General features: G+C 45.3%; 1 protein-coding gene across 1 annotated transcript in view; it reads left to right on the top strand.

Annotated features, from left to right (window-relative positions):
* Nucleotides 1-917: 917 nt before the first annotated feature.
* LOC111979093 (fibroblast growth factor 12-like) overlaps nt 918-21,458 on the top strand; it is a 43,241-nt gene continuing 22,700 nt past the window's right edge. Inside the window, exons 1-3 of the mRNA XM_070449047.1 lie at nt 918-2,285; nt 3,438-3,485; nt 8,987-9,097. Coding sequence (XP_070305148.1) covers nt 2,087-2,285; nt 3,438-3,485; nt 8,987-9,097 — 358 coding nt within the window. The 5' untranslated portion in view covers nt 918-2,086. The remainder of the gene's footprint in view (nt 2,286-3,437; nt 3,486-8,986; nt 9,098-21,458) is intronic.

Here is a 21,458-nt window from a genome sequence, read left to right on the forward strand (position 1 = left end):
TGTCTCTCTGGAACTGCCACCCTGCTCGGATGTCATCAACCTTATTGTCAAAGACTGGACATTGGCGAGTAGTATGCTAGGAGTGGAGCGCGATGTGCCCGTCTCCGAAGCCTGACCAAGGCAGAGACCGCCTTCGTTTGCTCGCCTTTTACGGCGTCGCACAGGGTCGCCGGCTGGATCACATCCATTGATTGGGTGGAAGGCAAAACACTGGATCCGTTTCGGGAAAGTCATATTCCTGGTAGGAACGATGAGAGTTGACGTTAATCGTATATTCAGTAGTTCCTCCCGACTGTATGTAATGAAACCTAAGATTACCTGGGGTACCGATGTAAGAAATAACACATAAAAAAACAAAATACTGCATATTTTCCAAGGAACGCGAAGCGAGGCGGCCATCTCGTGTCGGCGCCGGATATTATGATATATTATGATATAACACTTGTTATAAAGTCATCAGACATGATATAACACTTGTTATAAAGTCATCAGACATGATATACCACTTGTTATGAAGTCATGACAACATAGCAATGTAATGATACTGTAATAAGGCATGGAACAGAAAATATAACTTTCACCCACCTTCTATTCACCTAAAGTCACAGTATTTCATCATGAGGTCCGTGTGTGTTCTGTTTGGTCTGTCTGTTGTGTTGTCTCGGCCTTGTCAATATGTGCTTATTTTCAACCATTATCTGCGCTGTGCACTAGGATTCGTCTAGGGGGAATTAACACATTTTGCATATAACCTTTAGCCATCAGGTGTCCATTGACACTTCAAGCTAATGTAAGGCGCCTAAATAAGTATTTACTTGAATATTGCAATATATATATATATATATTTGAGCAATATAAAACTGCTGAATAAGAAATGAATTCATAAACCACTGGAATTAGAATGGTATAATGGGGATAGATAGTAGCGGTCCAAATTGGCTCTCTAGCCCTTTCCGACGGACCTCGGTACCGTATACATTTCAAATTGAAGAAAGACTCATTGGATTGATCGCGCGCGTGGACGAACACGGCACACGGTTATTTTGGAGACGCGCACTCACTCTCTCTCTCTCTTTGTTGTTGTTCTCTTATACACGCACCATGCACGTACTCTCTCTCTCACACTCTCTCTCTGTCTCGTTCCTCTCCCTCCTGGCTCTCTCTCAATTCTCTCTCTCCTTTTCTCTGTTCCCCGGGGAATTCTTCATCCAAACCTCAATCACGTATGATTGCGTAGAGAGAGAACCGTGAGCCCATTCACTCATGCCTGTCGGCGAGGAGAGCACCCGCTAACCATCCATACGGAAGGAAATAATCCATTACACCAATCGTGTTGTATGCAAGGAAACCGGCATTTTGGAAGATTTTTATAGTCTACATACGAACAATAATAACGAAACGCAAATGTTTTTCTCTCATTGTAAAGCCAAATCACTATGTTGCTGCTGCATTCTCACAGATAATTATCTTTCCCCGACCGTGCTCGGAGGGTCTGCTGGTAGAAGGGCTGGTACAGATGGCACAGATGCCCGTAGTCCCGGAGAGTGAGTGGGGAAGCCAAATGGACCGCCGCCTACCCTTTGCCCCTTCTCGATTCGGTTTTGTCTTCGACTTAATACATTGAAAAGTTATGAGACGTTGCATTCACCCAGCTGTTGATGAAATAGTGTACAGTGAAGTCTAAGGTGTCTCGAATGCATTATGGTGCTGGATATTTTGACACTCACGGACTTTCCGTGCAAATGAGGATTATACCGTGCAAATGAGGATTATACCGAGGGGGACACTGGAATACCCGAGACTCAATTTTGCGCACGCACGCTCCGACAACACACAAACTTATTTACCACAGTTGCATTTTTTTTTTGAATAGCCTAGATTATGCGTAAATTGGTTGCATTTTATACTTTCCCTGCAATGAATTTGTGTATTTTCTAAGGGGTCAGAATGACATTTTGCTAAATCCACGTGGATCGTATTTTTTTATTTTTATTCACGGTTCTTTTTGCTCCAAAATACCACACAACCACTCGATCTCTGTCCAACGACTCTTGGCTCGGTTCGGTTCGGCTTGCCCGCGAGGGAGATGGCCGCTATCGCCAGCTCCTTGATCCGTCAGAAACGCCAGGCGAGGGAGTCAAACAGCGACCGAGTCTCCACTACTAAACGCCGTCCCAGCCCCAGCAAAGATCCTCGTTCCATATACGAGCGCCATTTCTTGGGGGTCTTCAGCAAAGTCCGTTTCTGCAGCGGCAAGAAAAGACCAGCCGCTCGGCGGCGACCAGGTCAGTGCTGTAGTTTGGTGTGAAACGGTTTCCCCGCCCCTCGACCGAGCTGAGCTAATGCATTACTGCAGTCAAATGCCTTATCTTTAAGGCTGGAGGTAGATTTATCCGCGGTGCCTGAGAATGCAATGCGAAAAATCCACCTGTTCCATAGCTCACGTGTTGTCTGTCGAGAACCACTGCACAGTTTACCCATATCCTACGTATCAGCCTCAATGTAAAAGTATGTTGTGACGTTACCGATATTAATGTTATATTGCCGTGATCATAATGATCGATTATCTTAGCACCATTATTGTTATTCTATCCTATAGGCTGTGTATTTCCATTAGAAGGTAGGGCAGATATTGGCTATAACCTACATATATTCACATATATTTAAGCTTGCTAATTGATATTCATTTGTTACATCTCCCCTGCCATGTTGAAATTAATGCTACCTTAAATAATTCAATAATTAATGGAGATTGAGACTTAGTGGAGATAAGTTGTACCGCAGTGCACAAAGGCTGTTTTAAGAGTAAATGGTTCAATGGTAAATGTTTAATGGTACATGTTTATTGCAGAGGGGAGGTTTACTGCAGTGGTGAGAGGTAGCTATAGTGATTAAGACGCTACCATCCATATTGATGGACACAGACTACGGGGCTACTATGCTAAGCTATCATTCTTCCCCTTCTCCTAGTGCACAGATAAAGAGGAACTGGCCAATCACTCCCCTCCTTATCCAGCCAAAGGCTGTCATGTGATGAATGGGAGGTGCACTGTCACCACAGACAGACAGATAGACAGACCAAAACCACAGACAGGCAGATAGACAGACCAAAACCACAGACAGACAGATAGACAGACAGAGATACAGACAGACAGGCAGAATGACCAGATCCACAGACAGACAGACAGAGATACAGACAGACAGGCAGAATGACCAGATCCACAGACAGACAGAACAGACAGACAGACAGACAACAAAAACACAGGCAGACAGACACACAGACAGACAGACAGCCAACAAAACCACAGAATCACAGACAGACAGACAGACTTCCTATCATCATACTGCTGTAATGATTAGAACATTTTGACAAGCAGCCTGCTGGAGGAATTTGTCTGTTAAAAGAATGTTGTTTTTCCTTCTATCTCCCTCATAAGATGCATCCTCCAAACCTCCACAGGTGTCCCGTAAGGGCGGCAGGCTAGGTTAGTAGCTCAGCCTCCATCCGTGTGTGCTGTGTTGTTTTCCGTCTCCACCCCCCGCATCATCTCGCGCCGAATTAGTCGAATACGACTTTTGCTAGGAAGGGCTGGGGGTGGGAGGGGATGTGGGGGAGGGTGGGCTGGGTGGGTGGGTGGGTGGTGGGAGGGTGGGGCTGGGTGGTGTGTAGTGGGTGGAGGGTTGGATGGTTGAGGTGGTAGTGGGTGGTGAGGGGTGGGTGGGGGTGGATGGTGGAGTGGGGGTGGGTGGGTGGTGGGTGGGGTGGAGGATTGAAGGGTGGGTGGTGAGGGGTGGGGGTGGAAGTGGGTGGTAGGGGTGGGGGTGGTTGAGGGTTGGAGGGTGGGGATTGTAGTGGGTGGTGAGGGTTGGGAGTGGTAGTGGGTGGTGAGGGGTGGGGGTTGTAGTGGGTGGTGCGGGGTGGGTGGTGGGAGGGTGGGCTGGGTGGGTGGAGGGTTGGAGGGTTGATGTGGTAGTGGGTGGTGAGGGTGGGGGTGGGTGGGGTGGAGGGTTGAAGTGTGGGTGGAGGGGGTGGGGGTTGTAGTGGGTGGTGATGGGTGGGGGTGGCTAGTGGCTTGCAGCACCTGTCTGATGCCAGTGACTCCTCTGATAATTGTTTTGATACTGCTTTCAATTTGGATTTCTCCTTTTTCTATTTTTCCTGATTTCGTATTTTCTGTGATTTAAGATGTCTTGCAGTAGTCTCTTCTTTGGTTACTCTCTCCCTCTTCTCCTTTGCTTTTTATGTCTCCGCTCTTCAGTTTGTCTGTCTGATCAGTTTTCACTCTGTCTCTTCCTGCTGCTCCTCAGGTGTGTGTTAACATGTGTTTAACATGTGGAGTATTGTTGTGTGACTGGGTGGAGGTCTGTTTATCCATTGTTTTGATGAGCTGTGTTTCTCCCTGTCTAAAGTGTCGACTATAGCGATTGAGGTGATCATTATCATTTCATGGTCATAACGCCATTTGTCAACATGCCCAACTGTCCCTGTTTTATGTCTGTACATGTCACACTTAAGGTTGTGCGATTTTGAATACACACAGGCACGTCCTCCCGTGGTAGGCATATCCCGAGCACAAAACACAGGCAATTTGTTCTTTCACTGTCCACACGTCTCCCTCAAAACTCATACTTAAACATTTGCCCTCTCCTCAAACTCATACTTAAACATAGCCCTCTCCCTCAAACTCATACTTAACACGCCTCTCCCTCAAACTCATACTTAAACACCCCTCTCCTCAAACTCATACTTAACAAACCGTCTCCCTCAAACTCATACTAAAACACGCCCTCTCCCTAAACTCATACTTAAACATACCCTCTCCCTCAAACTCATACTTAAAACATACCCTCCTCAACTAACTTAAACATCCCTCTCCCTCAAACTCATACTTAAACATACCTCTCCGCTCAAACTCATACTTAAACATGCCTCTCCTCAAACTCATACTTAAAAACATGCCTCTCCTCAAACTCATACTTAAACACGCCCTCTCCTCAAACTCATACTTAAACACGCCCTCTCCTCAAACTCAAACTTAAAACGCCCTCTCCCTCAAACCTCATACTTAAACACGCTCTTCCCTCAAACTCATACTTAAACACCGGCTCTCCCTCAAACTCATACTAAACCACGCCCTCTCCCTCAAACTCATACTTAAACACGCCCTCTTCCCTCAAACTCATACTTAAACACGCCCTCTCCCTCAAACTCATACTTAAACATCCCTCTCCCTCTATTTCTGTCTCCTCACACACATACCTGCATACTTCATTTTGCAAGCAAACGCACCTACCCAGACACACAGCAACGGAGGTTGGTAGCACCTTAATTGGGGAGGACGGGCCCGTGGTAATGACTGGAGCAGAAAACTGGTGGAATGGTATCAAATCATGCCATTCCATTCACTCCGTTCCAGACATTATTACGAGCGCGTCCTCCTCTCGGCAGCCTCCACTGATATCATATCCACTGCCACACACACACACAACACAACACAACACAACACAACCACGCTCCATTGTTGTTTCCTCTAAATGGAGCAGATTTGCTCTGCTGTCAGTGATCACTAAGCCCAAGCCTTTATTCATAGTAGTGCAGTTATCACTTTAGTGAGGTCCACTGCACCTGACCCCCACACCAATTACCCCTCCCCCTATCCCCCACACCATTACCCCCTCCCCCTACCCCCCACACCCCTCTACCCCCATCCCCCACACACCCCCATTCCCCACACAATTCCCCCCTCCCCCCACCCCCACACAATCCCCCCCCCCTTCAACCCCCACACCATTCCCCCTTCGCTCCCAACCACTTCTACCCCTCCCCCCACACCACTCTCACTGCCCCCCCATACTCCACACCACTCTCCCCTCCCCCCACACCACTCTCCCTGCCCCTACTCCACACCACTCTCCCCCCACCACTCTCCCTGCCCCATAACTCCACACCACTCTCCCCCTACACCATACTACTCTCTATCCCCTATCCCCCAACACCACTCTCCACCTACGCCCCACACCACGCTCCCCCTACCCCCTATCCCCACAACCACTCTCCTCCTCCTCCCACACCACTCTCCTGCCCCCATACCACTCTCCCTGCTCCCCCCCCCATACCACTGCTCCTGCCCTACCCCACACGCACTCTCCCTGCCCTACCTCCTCCCTAGCCTCCACACCACTCTCCCTACTCTTGATGGATTATGGCGGGCCTGTCCCAGAGATTGACGGCTCTGCCGCCGGTGAGTTGTGGGTTGATGGACAGAATGAAGTACGGTTGGATCCGACGTTAACCTCCACTGATGCGAGGTCAGCTTGCAAGCCGACCCTGGGCTCAACGACAGTGCTGATCAAATGGCACATATCTGCTCCAGGACCAGCCCTGGAGTCCACTGGGGATTCCACTGTGGACACTGGCGACGATTCTGATTCTGTTCTGAGGTCAGATGCTACTCCATCAGCCCTCTTTGAACCCGTCCACATGTTCACACTTCACCTCTAGAGAGATCTGGACTCGAATCAATACAGGGTTTGTTTAATTTAAAGGCCAAGAAAATTCAATTGAATAATGAACTTGTATCCAAGGACAATTTAGTTTGTTTACCTCAAACAATGTACAGGATTATTATTTACAGATTGTGACTTTCCGTTCGGTCTCAGTTTGATGAAGGTTATTTTGAACTACCACAGATTAGAAAAGAACAGCCTGGTTGTGCGGTGGTTGATCCAGTGGATTATACAGTTGGATCACAACTGCCTTAGCTTCAAATTGAACCTTCGCAAACGCGTGACTCCGTAAGCAGCATCACTACCACAATAGAGGTACTCCTTTCGAGCCTCTACTGTTCAATCCAAATCTAACACATTTGCTTTCATAAATCCTAAATAATGAAGGACCAAAAATACCAAATCCAAGAAATCTTACTCAGAATGTTTTATTTTCACTGCTAAGTGCCCCTGTTGATAATCTCTATAGAAGCTCAACTATCCACACACAATCAAAAGAACTACACATTAACCATCACTGAGAGTTAAACCTGGTCTCAGAGAATTTCGTATTATTCTGTATGCAAAAACAAGACACTCCATTAGTATGATATGTTACGTTTCGTATGGTAAGTATTCATTTGTGGATGTCCATCACCCATTTCGTATGATATGTTACGAATTACGATTCGTATTCTATGTTACCAATTTGCAAAAATGTACAATCTGTTACGAATTTGCAAAATGTAAAATAAGTTCTGAATTTGCAAAACATACATTATGTTCCGAATTTGCAAAACGTATGATATATTACGAATTCTAGCTAGGTGGCTAACGTTAGCTAGCCTAGGGGTTAGGGTTAAGTTTAGGAGTTATGTTAAAGGGTTAAGGTTAGGGTTAGCTAAAAGGGTTACGGTTAGGGGAAGGGTTAGCTGACATGCTAAGTAGTTACAAAGTAGCTAAAAAGTAGTAAGTAGTTGAAAAGTAGTTGATATATATATGATGAGATTCGAACTAGCAACCTTTGGGTTGCTAGACGATCACATTATGCACCCTACCGACCTTCCAATCTTATGTAACCATACCAAACGTAACATATCATACTAATTTAAGTGTCCCAGATTTACATTTACTATGTTATGTCTAGTCTATGACACCAGGCTGGAGAATTTGCAGATGATTGTTTCTCCTAACTTCTAGCACCCCCACCCTTTCCTCAACGATAAACATACTTTTTCACACGTTTTTTCTTGCAGTCGGCGAAAGACTCCCATAGCCTTGGGCTAAACCTCATGATCCACCTGCTCCTTCACAAGCCCTGCACCAAATGTCACAAGCACCACAAAGTTGGACGGCAACTCAAGTTTCAAGTTTAACGTTTTAATGTCACGTGTACAAGTACAGTGAAATGCCTTTCTTTCAAGATCTAAACCCAACAATGCAGTAATCAATCAGAATGTAATACTAAAAATAACAATGTAGAACAAAAACACATGAGATAGAAAAATAAGAAGAACGTGATAAAGTAAGTAAGCATACTATATGCAGTGTCAGTTCCAGTACCATGTTGACAATATGCAGGGATACTGGAGTGATAGAGGTAAGGGGTAAGGTGACTAGGCATCAGAATATAATACTCAGCGTTCTTTATAGATGGTATAACATTTTGGGGTGACTAACCTCATGATATTACCATAGCCTTTGATTGGAGATCACTTGTAGAGTTGAAGCCCTTAACGGGACAATAAACATTGTAGATATTTTGTTAGTCAAACCCACATTATGAAGTACTGGTTCACCGAAATCTCCAGGCCCATCTAGAAGCAAACAGTTAGTTAGGGCTGAATACTAACTTGGGATTTTTGTTTTTATCTCATTGACGTCAGTTCATGATTTACGCAAAAGTTCAAGTTAAGTGCATAAAAAGTTAGGATTCGTCTTTTGGTGAATAGTGGAAAAATCTGAGTGAATCCACAAGTCACTCTCCTGATGAAAATAGTAAAGATGTAGTCAAGATCAGGCAAATCGCGAACACCACAACCCCAAACGTAGGTCAGCTGCCGTAATATATTAATTCCAGATTACATCATCACCTTCAAGGACCACCTGTTAACATCACCAGTGTACAAGAGGGCAGTAGAGACTGTATCTCTAATGGTTACAGGTACATCAGGATTCAAGTATCAGTTTGCCACGTAGAGGTTAGGAGATACCTTAGCTAGGAAGTTGGCAATGTTCAACAAGATAACAGTTTTAAAAAAGCATAGGTTACTATCGTGTTACAAGACTACAAGACCACCTATGGATTCCTTTGAATTTTCTTGTACTAGACCAAGTCTATTCTGACCCCTGACCCTGACACCAACCTGGTAACCCATCCTCAATATGTGTTTTACTAGTTTGTCAATGTGAGCAGCAGTGGCAAGGTGTCAGGCAGTAGGGGTGTGGTCTGACGTGCCCCTGGGGGGTGGGGCGTGGTGGGGTCTGTCCTTTGTTTCAGAGCCGCAGCTGAAAGGCATCGTGACACGACTGTTCAGCCAGCAGGGCTTCTACCTGCAGATGCAGCCGGATGGCTCTATCGATGGCAGCAAGGACGAGAACAGCGACTACAGTGAGTAATTGGTTCGGCACTACGACTCCCAGCATGCCCCATGGTTACCAAGAGTTACTGGCCCCATTACAAGTCCTTCCTTCCTTTGTTTCTTGATGTAATCATTGGTTAGACGTGATTCGACAGGTAAACGCAAAGGCTCCACCACTAGGCTTTCACCTGTCCAGTCTTTTCTGATCAGTGATTGTTTCAAGGAAGGGTGGAAGGATGCACTTATAAATACTCTGAACTGGGATACTCACCCTAACCCATTTAACATCCCTTCATTTATGGTATTGCATGTTATGAGGGGAGGACCATCCTCCTCAGTGAATTTGAGGAAAATACAAATTGTGAAACATTTAGATACAACTATAGTAAATATATCCACGTCACCAAATAATTGATTATAACACACTGTTTTGCAATTAAGGTCTACAGTAGCCTCAACAGCACTCTTTAGGGTAGCACCATATGGTGTAGCCGGAGGACAGCTAGTTTCCGTCTTCCTCTGGCTACATTGACTTCAATACAAAACCTTGGAGGTTCGTGGTTCTCACCCCATTCCATAGACTTACACAGTAATTATGACAACTTCTGGAGGGTGTTCTTCCAACCTATCAGAGCTCTTGCAGCATGAACTGACATTTTGTCCACCCAATCAAAGGATCAGAGAATGAATCTAGTACTGAAAGCATAAGCTACAGCTAGCTAGCACAGAGCATAAAATGTGGCGAGTAGCTGACTCAAAGATAGAGAGACAGTAGTTGAACAGTTTTGAACAAATGTATTTCTTCAAAAATGAATGAGAAGCAACGGAGAGAGAGAGAGAGATCTAGCTATATTTCGTTGTATTTTCTTTTCATGTACTTAGCTAGCGAATGCAACTAGCTAGTTTAGCCTACTCAAACACTTGGCTCAAACAGAGAGGGATGCTATGTTAGCTAGCTGGCTATGGCTATCCAACACTGGAACTCTTCCACGTCAAGGTAAGCTTTTGGTTTTATAAATGTATTGCCACTGTGGCCCGCCGGTGTAACTGCTAAACATTTTACTCGCCCTAGAAGAGCTGGTTAGGCTGTTTTCATGTTATCTAGAGCGTTGGTGACTGTGCTGCTGGCAACAATTTAATTCAGTTTTGCCCGACGTTTAACGACACCGGTCATATTCAACGGGTGTTGAGCGTTCGTAAAGTTATCAGTTATTCTGCGCTCTGGCACACTCAGACGAGAGTGCTCTGAAAACGAGAGTGCTCTGGAGTAGATAGCCAGAGTGAATTTACGAAAGCACCCTATGACGTTAGCTAGTATGGTGACAACAATGTAGGCTGTGTGTAGCGGTTAGCGGTTATGATATGAATGTTTGGCTTTGGAAAGGTTTTTTCGCCAGGTCACAGACAGCTGATGTGTTGTGCACTGTCCACAAGCAAAGGGAAAAGGTGAACGGAGGAGAGTGCGTCAATGTGAGAAGGAATTATACAACAGACAAAGTGATCATGCTGTTTTGTATTTGGCTGTTATTAAAGTAAACTGTTTGTGTGTGATCAAAGGTGTATTCAGTCCGCGATTCTGTTGAAAAACGTTTCTTAAACACAGAAGCAAACTGAGCAAAACAGGGATAAACATACCTGAATTTGTCCAATAGAAGCTCACATTTGCAACTGTTGGACTAATGATTCCACCCTAGATCAGCTAGATGCAGGCGAGAGTGTGCAAGGCGGTGTTGAATCTGTCACTGTCTGCCACCTTAATTATTCACATTTCTCAACCTGTACGTTGTAAACTTTTATTCATAGGCTAGGTTGTAGAAACCTCCTGATCATTGGGTATAGGAAAAATGTGAGCATAATGCAGTAACCTACACTTATCGATTGTCACTGGTGTAGAGAGGAGTAGGCAGGAGGCAGTCGCAGGTTGAGAACTACTGAATTGATTTAAGCACCAGAGATCAAAGCGGGACGATGACTCAAACGCTGTTGTGCTCAAATTATATCTTCATAAACAAAAAGGCAGAAAGTGCAAAATATAAGGTATTCAGGAAATAGAGAAGAGATTCCTGTCAGGAGAACAAGCAACATTTACACTGACCGACAAAGACAAATGACAGAGGGAGTATATATACAGTGACTGAGTGGGGATTGGAACCAGGTGTGTGTAGTGATGACGAGACAAGTCCGGGGTTGATGAGTGAAGGACGTTTGCCAGCAGTAGGTTCGGCAGCAGCTAGACGGCCGGCGACACCGAACACCTGAGCTGGACTGGAGGGAGAGCCAAAGCGAAGGCTGGTGTGACATCGATGTTACATTGAACTGGGTAAATGGAAATTGAATGACATTCATCCAATATGCTGTAATAGAAATAAGGCCATGTTCATGAAAAAAAAAGAATCGCCCTCCATCATCTTAAACAGCACCGACCGTCACTGATTTACAGTGAAACAAAATGTGTGTGAAGTATTGTTCTAGTTTAGTGCCAACATCTACTGCCAAGATCTATACCTATGTAAAAATAGGGCAGCCTCAAACAATCAATTGGTTTGAACTTTTAAACAATGTCTTGGAGATGAGTCAATTCACACGTATTGTTTTGTGCCTGTGAATGTTACGGCTTTCTTCCTGGGATGAAGGAGAGGACCAAAACGCAGCGCGGCTAGTGTTCAACATGATTTAATAAAGATAATAACGTGAACACTACAAGCAACAAAACAATAAATGTGAGAACCGAAAACAGTCCTATCTGGTGCAGAACACAAAGACAGGAAACAACCACCCACAAACCCCAACACAAAACAAGCCACCTAAATATGGTTCCCAATCAGAGACAATGACAAACACCTGCCTCTGATTGAGAACCATATCAGGCATACATAGAAATGGACAAACTAGACACACAACATAGAATGCCCACCCAGCTCACGTCCTGACCAACACTAAAACAAGTAAAACACACAAGAACTATGGTCAGAACGTGACAGTACCCCCCTCCTGAGGTGCGGACTCCGAACGCACAACCTAAACCTATAGGGGAGGGTCTGGGTGGGCATCTGTCCGCGGTGGCTGCTCTGGCGCTGGACGAGGACCCCACTCCACCATTGTCTTGTCCCCCTCCTTAGCGTCCTTTGAGTGGTGACCCTCGCCGCCGACCTTGGCCTAGGAACCTTCACAAAGGGCCCCACCAAACTGAGGAAACTCCTCCGGACTGAGGGACAGCTCCGGACCGAGAGGCAGCTCATGACTGAGAAGTAGCTCATGACCGAGGGGTAGCTCATGACAGAGAGATAGCTTATGACAGAGAGGTAGCTCAGGACAGAGAGGTAGCTCCGGACTGAAGGGCAACTCCGGACTGAAGGGCAACTCCGGACTAATGGCAGCTCCGGACTGAATGGCAGCTCCGGACTGAATGGCAGCTTCGGACTGAATGGCAGCTCCGGACTGAATGGCGGCTCTGGCTCCTGACTGGCGGGTGGCTCTGGCAGCTCCTGACTGGCGGGCGGCTCTGGCAGCTCCTGACTGGCGGGCGGCTCTGGCAGCTCCTGACTGGCGGGCGGCTCTGGCTCCTGACTGGCGGGCGGCTTTGGCCCCTGACTGGCGGGCGGCTCTGCCGGCTCCTGACTTGCGGGCGGCTCTGGCGACTCCTGACTGACGTACGGCTCTATCGGCTCAGGACAGACGGGCGGCTCAGATGGCGCTGGACAGACGGGCGGCTCAGATGGCGCTGGGCAGACGGGCGGCTCAGATGGCGCTGGGTAGACGGACAGCTCAGATGGCGCTGGGCAGCGCAGGCAACGCTGGGCAGAGAGGCAGCTCAGATGGCGCTGGGCAGACGGCCGACTCTGACCTGCTGAGGTGCACAGTAGGCCTGGTGCGTGGTGCCGGAACTGGTGGTACCGGACTGGAGACACGCACCTCAAGGCTAGTGCGGGGAGCAGGAACAGGGCACGCTGGACCCTCAAGGCGCACTGTAGGCCTGGTGCGTGGTGCCGGAAYTGGTGGTACCGGGCTAAGGACACGCMCCTCAGGGAGAGTGCRTGGAGGAGGAACAGGGCTCTGGAGACGCACTGGAAGCCTGGTGCGTGGTGTKGGCACTGGTGGTATTGGGCTGGTCCGAGGAGGTGGCACCGGATAGACMRGACCGTGAAGGCGTACTGGAGCTCTTGAGCACYGAGCCTGCCCAACCTTACCTGGTTGAATGCTCCCCGTAGCCAGGCCAATGCGGGGAGGTGGAATAACCCGCACTGGACTGTGCTGGCGAACCGGGGACACCATGCGTAAGGCTGGTGCCATGTACACCGGCCCGAGGAGACGCAYTGGAGACCAGCTGCGTTGAGCCGGCTTCATGGCACCTGGCTCGATGCCCACTCTAGCCCGGCCGATACGTGGAGCTGGGATGTACCGCACCGGGCTATGCACACGTACAGGAGACACCGTGCACTCTTCTGCATAACACGGTGTCTGCCCGTACTCCCGCTCTCCACGGTAATCACACACCTCAGGGCGAGTACCGTGTATACTACGCCAAACCAACAGCTCTCTCTCTTCGCTCTCCTCCAATTCTACCAACAACTCATCGAATGTCTCATAATCTCCCATCCTTTCACTTTCCTCCAATCTGTCCAATAACTCCTCCACATTCTCCGACTCGTACCTCAATTTCGCCAACTGCTCCTTATGGTAAGCACGGGGAACTGGCTCAAGTCTCCTACTTGACCCAGCTACACCCCTCGTGTGCCTCCCCCCAATAATTTTTTTGGAGAGCCTCTCGGGCTTCCAGCCGCTCTGCCTTGCTAGCTCCTGCTGCTGCCGCTGCTTCCCCTTACCACGCTGCTTGGTCCGAGTATGGTGGGCGGTTCTGTTACAGCTTTCTTCCTGGGATGAAGGAGGGGACCAAAACGCAGCGCGGCTAGTGTTCAACATGATTTAATAAAGATAATAACGTGAACACTACAAGCAACAAAACAATAAATGTGAAAACCGAAAACAGTCCTATCTGGTGCAGAACACAAAGACAGGAAACAACCACCCACAAACCCCAACACAAAACAAGCCACCTAAATATGGTTCCCAATCAGAGACAATGACAAACACCTGCCTCTGATTGAGAACCATATCAGGCATACATAGAAATGGACAAACTAGACACACAACATAGAATGCCCACCCAGCTCACGTCCTGACCAACACTAAAACAAGTAAAACACACAAGAACTATGGTCAGAACGTGACAGTGAGACAGTGTTAGGTGTGCTAAAAAACCTCCAAACTAGTAGTAAATCACCTCATTGTTATCTGAAGACTGATTTTCTTAATCAGTTGTAATATCAGTGTAATAATGACAACTGAACATCCTAGGGGTCAATTCCATAGTAAATTGTAATGAGAAAAATAACTATTTGCATTCAAATTTGCATGTCCAACTGAGAACACTGAAATATACAGTTGAAGTCGGAAGTTTACATACACCTTAGCCAAATACATTTAAACTCAGTTTTTCACAATTCCTGACATTTAATCCTAGTAAAAATTCCCTGTCTTAGGTCAGTTAGGATCACCACTTTATTTTTCCAACAAATGTAAACAATTGTTGGAAAAATGACTTGTGTCATGCACAAAGTAGATGTCCTAACCGAATTGCCAAAACTATAGTTTGTTAACAATAAATGTGTGGAGTGGTTGAAAAACGAGTTTTAATGACAACAACCTAAGTGTATGTAAACTTCCGACTTCAACTGTATATATTTTAATATCAACTGGAAGTACCAAGCAAAACATCCCTTGTGTTCCACTGTGTGAATGTAAGTGTCACGTTGTTTTGATTTGAACAGCTCTAAAGCCTGTGATTGTCACAACTGCATTTTCCCTGTGGATGTTCATGACTTATAATAAAATCAATCGAAGGAACTTCTTTCTCAGGAGACATCTGGTCCAAAGGATCCTTTCCACCAGTCATTTCTCTTCACTTTCATGGTATGAAATTCATGGTATGAAAATGACTGTTGGAGAAATGGTATCAGGGGGTGGAGGAGCGCAGTAAACTGGAAATCATTTAGCAACCCAAAATACTCCCTACTCCATTTGTACCTAATAAATAATTCCGTCTGAGAGACGCCTCATGCTTAGAGACTGAAGACGATAGAGAGAGGGAAGGAGAGAAAGAACTGGCTCATGATGTCGTATTGATATCACTTCTGGTTTAGAAGTTGTCGTATAACCAGATTGCAGCAACCGACTGGTTGCTTTTTTGCCATGAGGAAATCAAATTGTCATGGGAACGACGTCATCTTTTGGTTGTTATCTGGTCAGATATCCAGATAACAACCAAATAAAAACATATTCTGCTTGCTAAAAACCCTTCCTTTAGACAACTAGTATATAACGTGACCATGATGTCTGTTTTTCCCACTGGGGGAAGGATGGAAAATGAAGGGATGAATAGAGGAAGAGAGAGCTGGAGAACCTGAGAGGAATAAATACCAATAGACATGTAGGGGAGGGAGGGAGGGAGGGAGGTTGAGAGAATGTGAGAGAGATTAAGAGGTAGAGAAATGTAAGGAGAAAGCTTGGCATTCACCTATTGATCTGTGTGATGTATTAGTATGGCATTTGTTGAAACTCAATGTTAAATTCAAATCTCCCTATCATCATATCTATGCCAATATAAACCAAAGTCCATGAAAATGTGCAAACCAATTTGACTGGAGGTACACAACACACGGCTCTCGTCATGAGCTGTCCGGTCGCTACCGAGAACCTAACCAAATGTAGCAGGTGTAAAAGAAGCGCCTGAAACTAGATCCCCCTAGATATTGGTCTTGACGAGAAGAAGAAAAAAACTGTCGGAGGAGGTTCTCTTCTGCACTGTTTCAACCAATCCGGTTAGTGGAGGAGGAGTTAAGATCAGTGGTGTAGTGGAGGTAATACACGTGTATATGCCATATACCCACTTTTTTGTGGGCATGGCTTATACTCACTTCTTAATCCCCACGATGCGTGTGGTGGTGTAACGTTGACGCATGAAGTCAAGAAGCATGAGGGCGTAATGAAGGTTGCCAGGTGTGTGTAATGAAGGTTGCCAGGTGTGTGTAATGAAGGTTGCCAGGTGTGTGTAATGAAGGTTGCCAGGTGTGTGTAATGAAGGTTGCCAGGTGTGCATAATGAAGGTTGCCAGGTGTGCGTGATGATGGGTTGCCAGGTCCCGGGGGTTAGTAGACCGGCGACATTGAGCGCCGGAGAGGAGGAGAGGGAGTAGATGTGACAGTACACCCTCCCTCCGACACGCGGTTCCAGCCGCAGGACGAAGCCGGCCAGGAGAACGGCCCAGAGGGTGAGGAGCGGGTCTGGACGGGGAAGGTGGAATTCTTGGATGATGTTGGGATCTAGAATGTCGTCCACCGGAACCCAGCACTATCCGGTGGATGGTCGAAGACCCCCCCTGAACAGAGCCATGAATCTCTCATAGGAACTCAGCTCCTCCTCTCCTCTCTCCCACTCTGTTCAGGATGGTCTTTGGCCATCCACCGGAGGGGAGGGGAGGGGGGGGCAGGATGGCCAGACCACGGTGTTGTACGTGCTCAGATTTCGGACAGTGGCAGCATCCAGCGGATGGTATGAGCCGGCACTCTGCACATTATTCAGAAGAGGTCCAGACGGAGTTGGCGTTCCCGAGATGACAATCTAACCTTAGACACGCTCATCGCGATGGTCATCCGACTGGATAACTCCTTCAGGAGCGTCGGGAACCCCCATCGCCTCTCCTTCGTTGAGTCAGAGCCTGAACCCATGGAGGTAGGGGCCACACGCCTCCCCGCAGCTGCTTGTTCATTTCCTTTCTTTTTCAACTTCAGACCAATACCTATTTCTCACTTAAAACTTTGTTTTTTTGTTTTTAATTATAATAATAGATTACCACTCACATTATCGATCGGTGTGCTGTATTATTCGAATAATAGATTACCTTCACCCTTGAACTACCCGACCTCCTGACCTCTGTCATGTGCAGCAGCGAAGGAATCATTTATTTTTAGGAGCCGGTTTGGTCGTACTGTTGGGATCAGTGAACAGAACACTCACTGCATACTAGGTGGGCCCAGCTCTGGTGAAACCCGACCAATATTTCAATTACATTTATATGGCTACCGTAATTTCACTCCAATAAAGAATTGTCAACGCTAATTCTCTAGGCAGCGATCTGAAGGCGACTCTGGCAAGGACAATCTTCATTTCAGAGAACAGGAGGAATTCATACACCAATGCAAAACATTGTGTTTACTGTAATTATCCAAAATGAGACATTTAGTTTCTAAATGTCATGTCATGATATTTGTTGATGGGTTGATAAAACTGGTTTAGGGTGCAGGCAGCTGCATTTACAGTTCTGAGTCTACATTTTATTGGTAATATGATTGACTGGTAGGTTAGAACACAATTACACGAGAATGCTGGTAACCTCCATTAAATTAATTAACAACCGTGTTCAATATTGAGTCAGCAATCCGACGCTCTGTAATTTAATTGCGCCGTCTGTTGATCACTCCTCTAAAATTACCTGCACAAATTGAGGCTTATGAAAACATTGTTGGTTATGAGAGGCTCATGAAGACATCGTTGGTTATGAGAGGCTCATGAAGACATCGTTGGTTATGAGAGGCTCATGAAGACATCGTTTTTGTTATTGAGAGGCTGCATGAGACATCGTTGGTTATGAGAGGCCCATGAAGACATCGTTGGGTACGAGAGGCTCATGAAGACAAATCGTTTGGTTATGAGAGGCTCATGAAGACATCGTTGGTTATGAGAGGCTCATGAAGACATCGTTGGTTATGAGAGGCTCATGAAGACATCGTTGGTTATGAGATACCAACTCCATATACAGTGCTAGTTCTTCCCCTGCTCTAGCATCTCCATGGCCATTGCTCATGTTTAGCATCAGTTGTTAGAGAAGGCTCTCTCAGCTGAAGTCTGTCATTGTATACCCCCCCCCCCCCACTTCCTCTCACCAAGTCTCACGCAATGGATTTGTGTCCGTCAGGATTATAGGAACTGCCCTTCCCATTTCCATGGCCCAGAACTTTCTAAACCGTCCTGGGATTTTATTATCTGCAGAGCCCATACTGTATTAGTGCATCAAACAGGCTTACCTTCCTGTTTGGATTTGCCTTGGCCGATTACAGCTCCTTTGGATGGCTGACATTCCAAGGATTTGGTTTCCTCGAGCCACTTTGACACATTTGTCTGCCCTTTTGACGGATACAGATTTCTGGTCATTTTTTTTTACATTAGCATTTGGCAGGTTAGGCCAGCTTTAGTTGGGTGACTGTCAGAGAAAGTTGCCATTACAAACATGTGAGTACAGGGTGGTTGTTAACTCATTTGCCCATGTATTTGCACGCATAGAGGCCATGATTATTGAGTCATTCGTCAGGTTTTCTCTTCCCGAAGACAAGTGTAGCACAGCTCCTGTCTCATGAGTTAAGTCACAGTTTTTGAGCAAGTGAATTGAGAGCTGTGGCAGTTAATAATAATAATTTCCTAGCGATGCAGATTTCTATTCTACACGTCTTACCAATTCTCTGATCTCAGGCAATGGCATGTAGATCTGTCTGTGGCGACTGCCTCTGATATGACTGAACCCTACACTCTTAGAAAAAAAGGTGCTATCTAGAACCTAAAAGGGTTCTTCGCCTGTCCCCATAGGAGAACCCTTTGAAGAACCCTTCTTGGTTCCAAGTAGAACTCTTTTGAGTCCCATGTAGAACCCTTTCACCAGAGGGTTCTACATGGAACTCAAAATAGTTGTACCTGGAACCAGAAAAGGTTATCCTATGGGGACAGCCGAAAGGGACTTTCGGAACACTATTTTTCTAGGAGTGTACAGTATGTCTGTGCGGTTGACGGCTGATATAGTGGCAGCTCTCGCCCAGAACATTCTGTCTTCTCAGGGAGTCATGCACTAATCCTTGGAGAGACACATTTGGTCATCAAAGTGACAGAGGTATCCATCTGGAAGTGCAACAGAGCGAGGGATGAGAGCTACAAAATTGAAAAGAGAAAAGTAAGGCGTGCATATGGGCCAACCTCTCACACCTTGTTCCAAGAGTGTATTGCTGGAAGAACCAACACAGCCATTTCAGTGTATCACCTTCCTGGGGATCCTCAGGGGCAGATTTATACCGTAGCTAGGCGAAAGCGGCACGTCGATATTTATTGAATGAAATTGAATCTGCTGGGTGGACGGACGTGCGTTGGCACCTCTACTCTCATCTCTGTGAGCTTTATCTGATTCCGTCGCCACTTACAATCTTCTTCACGGGGTCCCTGTGGTCGTTCTGTATCCCTAGCCACCATGGAAATAAACCTCTACAGCAGGGGTCATCAACTAGATTCCGCCGAGGGACGATTTTCTTCTTGAGTGGATGGTCTGGGGGCCGGAATATAATTACATATAATTTTGTAGACTGCAAGAAGCCCAAACAGATATAATATTTGACTTAAACATAATAATTTCAAACCTTTCATATGATCACGTGTCTCTTATGCATGGGAATACTTGGGAACAGATTTCCAAAATTAAAATCACTTGGAGATGATTTCTTGGTGTTTTTACAATCTTTTATGTCCCACAATAATAATAAAAAAAGAAAAACATTTTGCTCAGGAAACTTGGGGTGGGCGGCAAATAAAATCACAAGGCCGCCAGTTTGGTAACCCTGCTCTAGAGGAAGTCTAGACCTCTCACCTGAGAGAGGGAAGGACATGAATAACTGCAATGCCAGACACTGTTCAAAAGCCCCACCTCATCTCCTGGGTAATTCAGCAGATCGTTCACAAGAAAAAGTGAAATACTGGAAGTGTGAGGTCTAAAGGTATCATGTGAGTAATACCTCTCTCTCCCCCTCTCTCTCTCTCTCTCTCTCTCTCTAATGTTATTAATGTATGAATGTAATGAGACGCGTAATGTAGATCTAATGGGTATGCAGCTGTGATGATGAATGTCACTTGTATGGTAATCGTAACTAGCACTGCGGTAATGTAAGGAATGAACTGCAATGTAATGCTAATTGGAAGCTGTAATGTCATGAACAGTATGTAAATGCTAGATGAACAGGAAAGTAAGTAATGTAATGCGCCTTATGTAATGTAATGCACTGTAATGTAATGCAACTGTAATGGTAGAGCTGTAATGTAATGTAAGCTGTAATGTATGCACGGTAATGTAATGTAATGCACTGTAATGTAATGTAATGCACTGTAGATGTAATGTACTGTAATGTATGTAATGCACTGTGAATGTAATGAAACTGTAATGTAATGTCATGTAATGTAATGCATGTAATGTATCCTGTAATGTAATGTAATGTAATGAACTGTAATGTAATGGCACTGTAATGTAATGTAATGCACTGTATGTAAATGGAGCTGTGAAATGGTGAATGCAATGAAACTGTAATTGTAATGGCAACTGTAGATGTAATGTATGTAAGGTGAACTGTAGATGTAACGTGATGTAGATGAACTGTAATGTACTCACTGGTAGATGGTAATGGCTAATGAACTGTAATGTAATGAACTGTAATGTAATGGAGATGTAATGTAAACTGTAATGTAACATGTAATGGCACTTAGTAATTAATGTAATGTAATTGTACACTGTAATGTAATGTTAATGCACTGTAATGTAATTGCACTGTAATGTAATGTAATGAACTGTTAATGTAATGAACTGTAATGTAATGTAATGCACTGTAATGTAATGTAATGTAATGCACTGTATGTAATGTAATGCACTGTAATGTAATGCCTGTATGTAGTAATGAACTGTAAGTAATGAAACTTAATGTAATGTACTGCCTGTAATGTAATGTAATGATGTGACTGTAAGTGGTAATGCATGTATGTAATGCACTGTAATGCTAATGTCATGCACTGAATGTAATTGACACTGTAATGTAATGTAATGAACTGTAATGTAATGTAATGTAATGAGCACTGTAATGTATGACTGTGAGATGTTAATGTAATGTAATGGCAGCGTAAGTAGTAATGTAATGCAGCTGTAATGTAATGTAATGTAAGTGTAATGCACTGTAATGTAATGAATGTAATGTAATGCACTGTAATTGTAATGCACTTGTAATGCACTGTAATGAGCTGTAAGTGATGTATAATGTGATGTAATGCACTGTAATGTTACAATGTAATGTAGAATGTAATGAACTGTAAGGTGTAATGAAGCTGTAATGTAAGATGTGCAGATGAAGCTGTAATGTAATGGTTAATGTGAGAGTTAGTACTGCGACATAGTGTGTGTTTGTCTTGTTTGTGCAGTTTTTGGTGTAGTGTAGTGGGTTGAGTTTACTGGTTGGTGAGTTTGTACTGGTTGGTGTGTTT

Source organism: Salvelinus sp. IW2-2015, linkage group LG19 (genome assembly GCF_002910315.2).
Source record: "Salvelinus sp. IW2-2015 linkage group LG19, ASM291031v2, whole genome shotgun sequence".
Lineage (NCBI taxonomy): Eukaryota > Metazoa > Chordata > Actinopteri > Salmoniformes > Salmonidae > Salvelinus > Salvelinus sp. IW2-2015.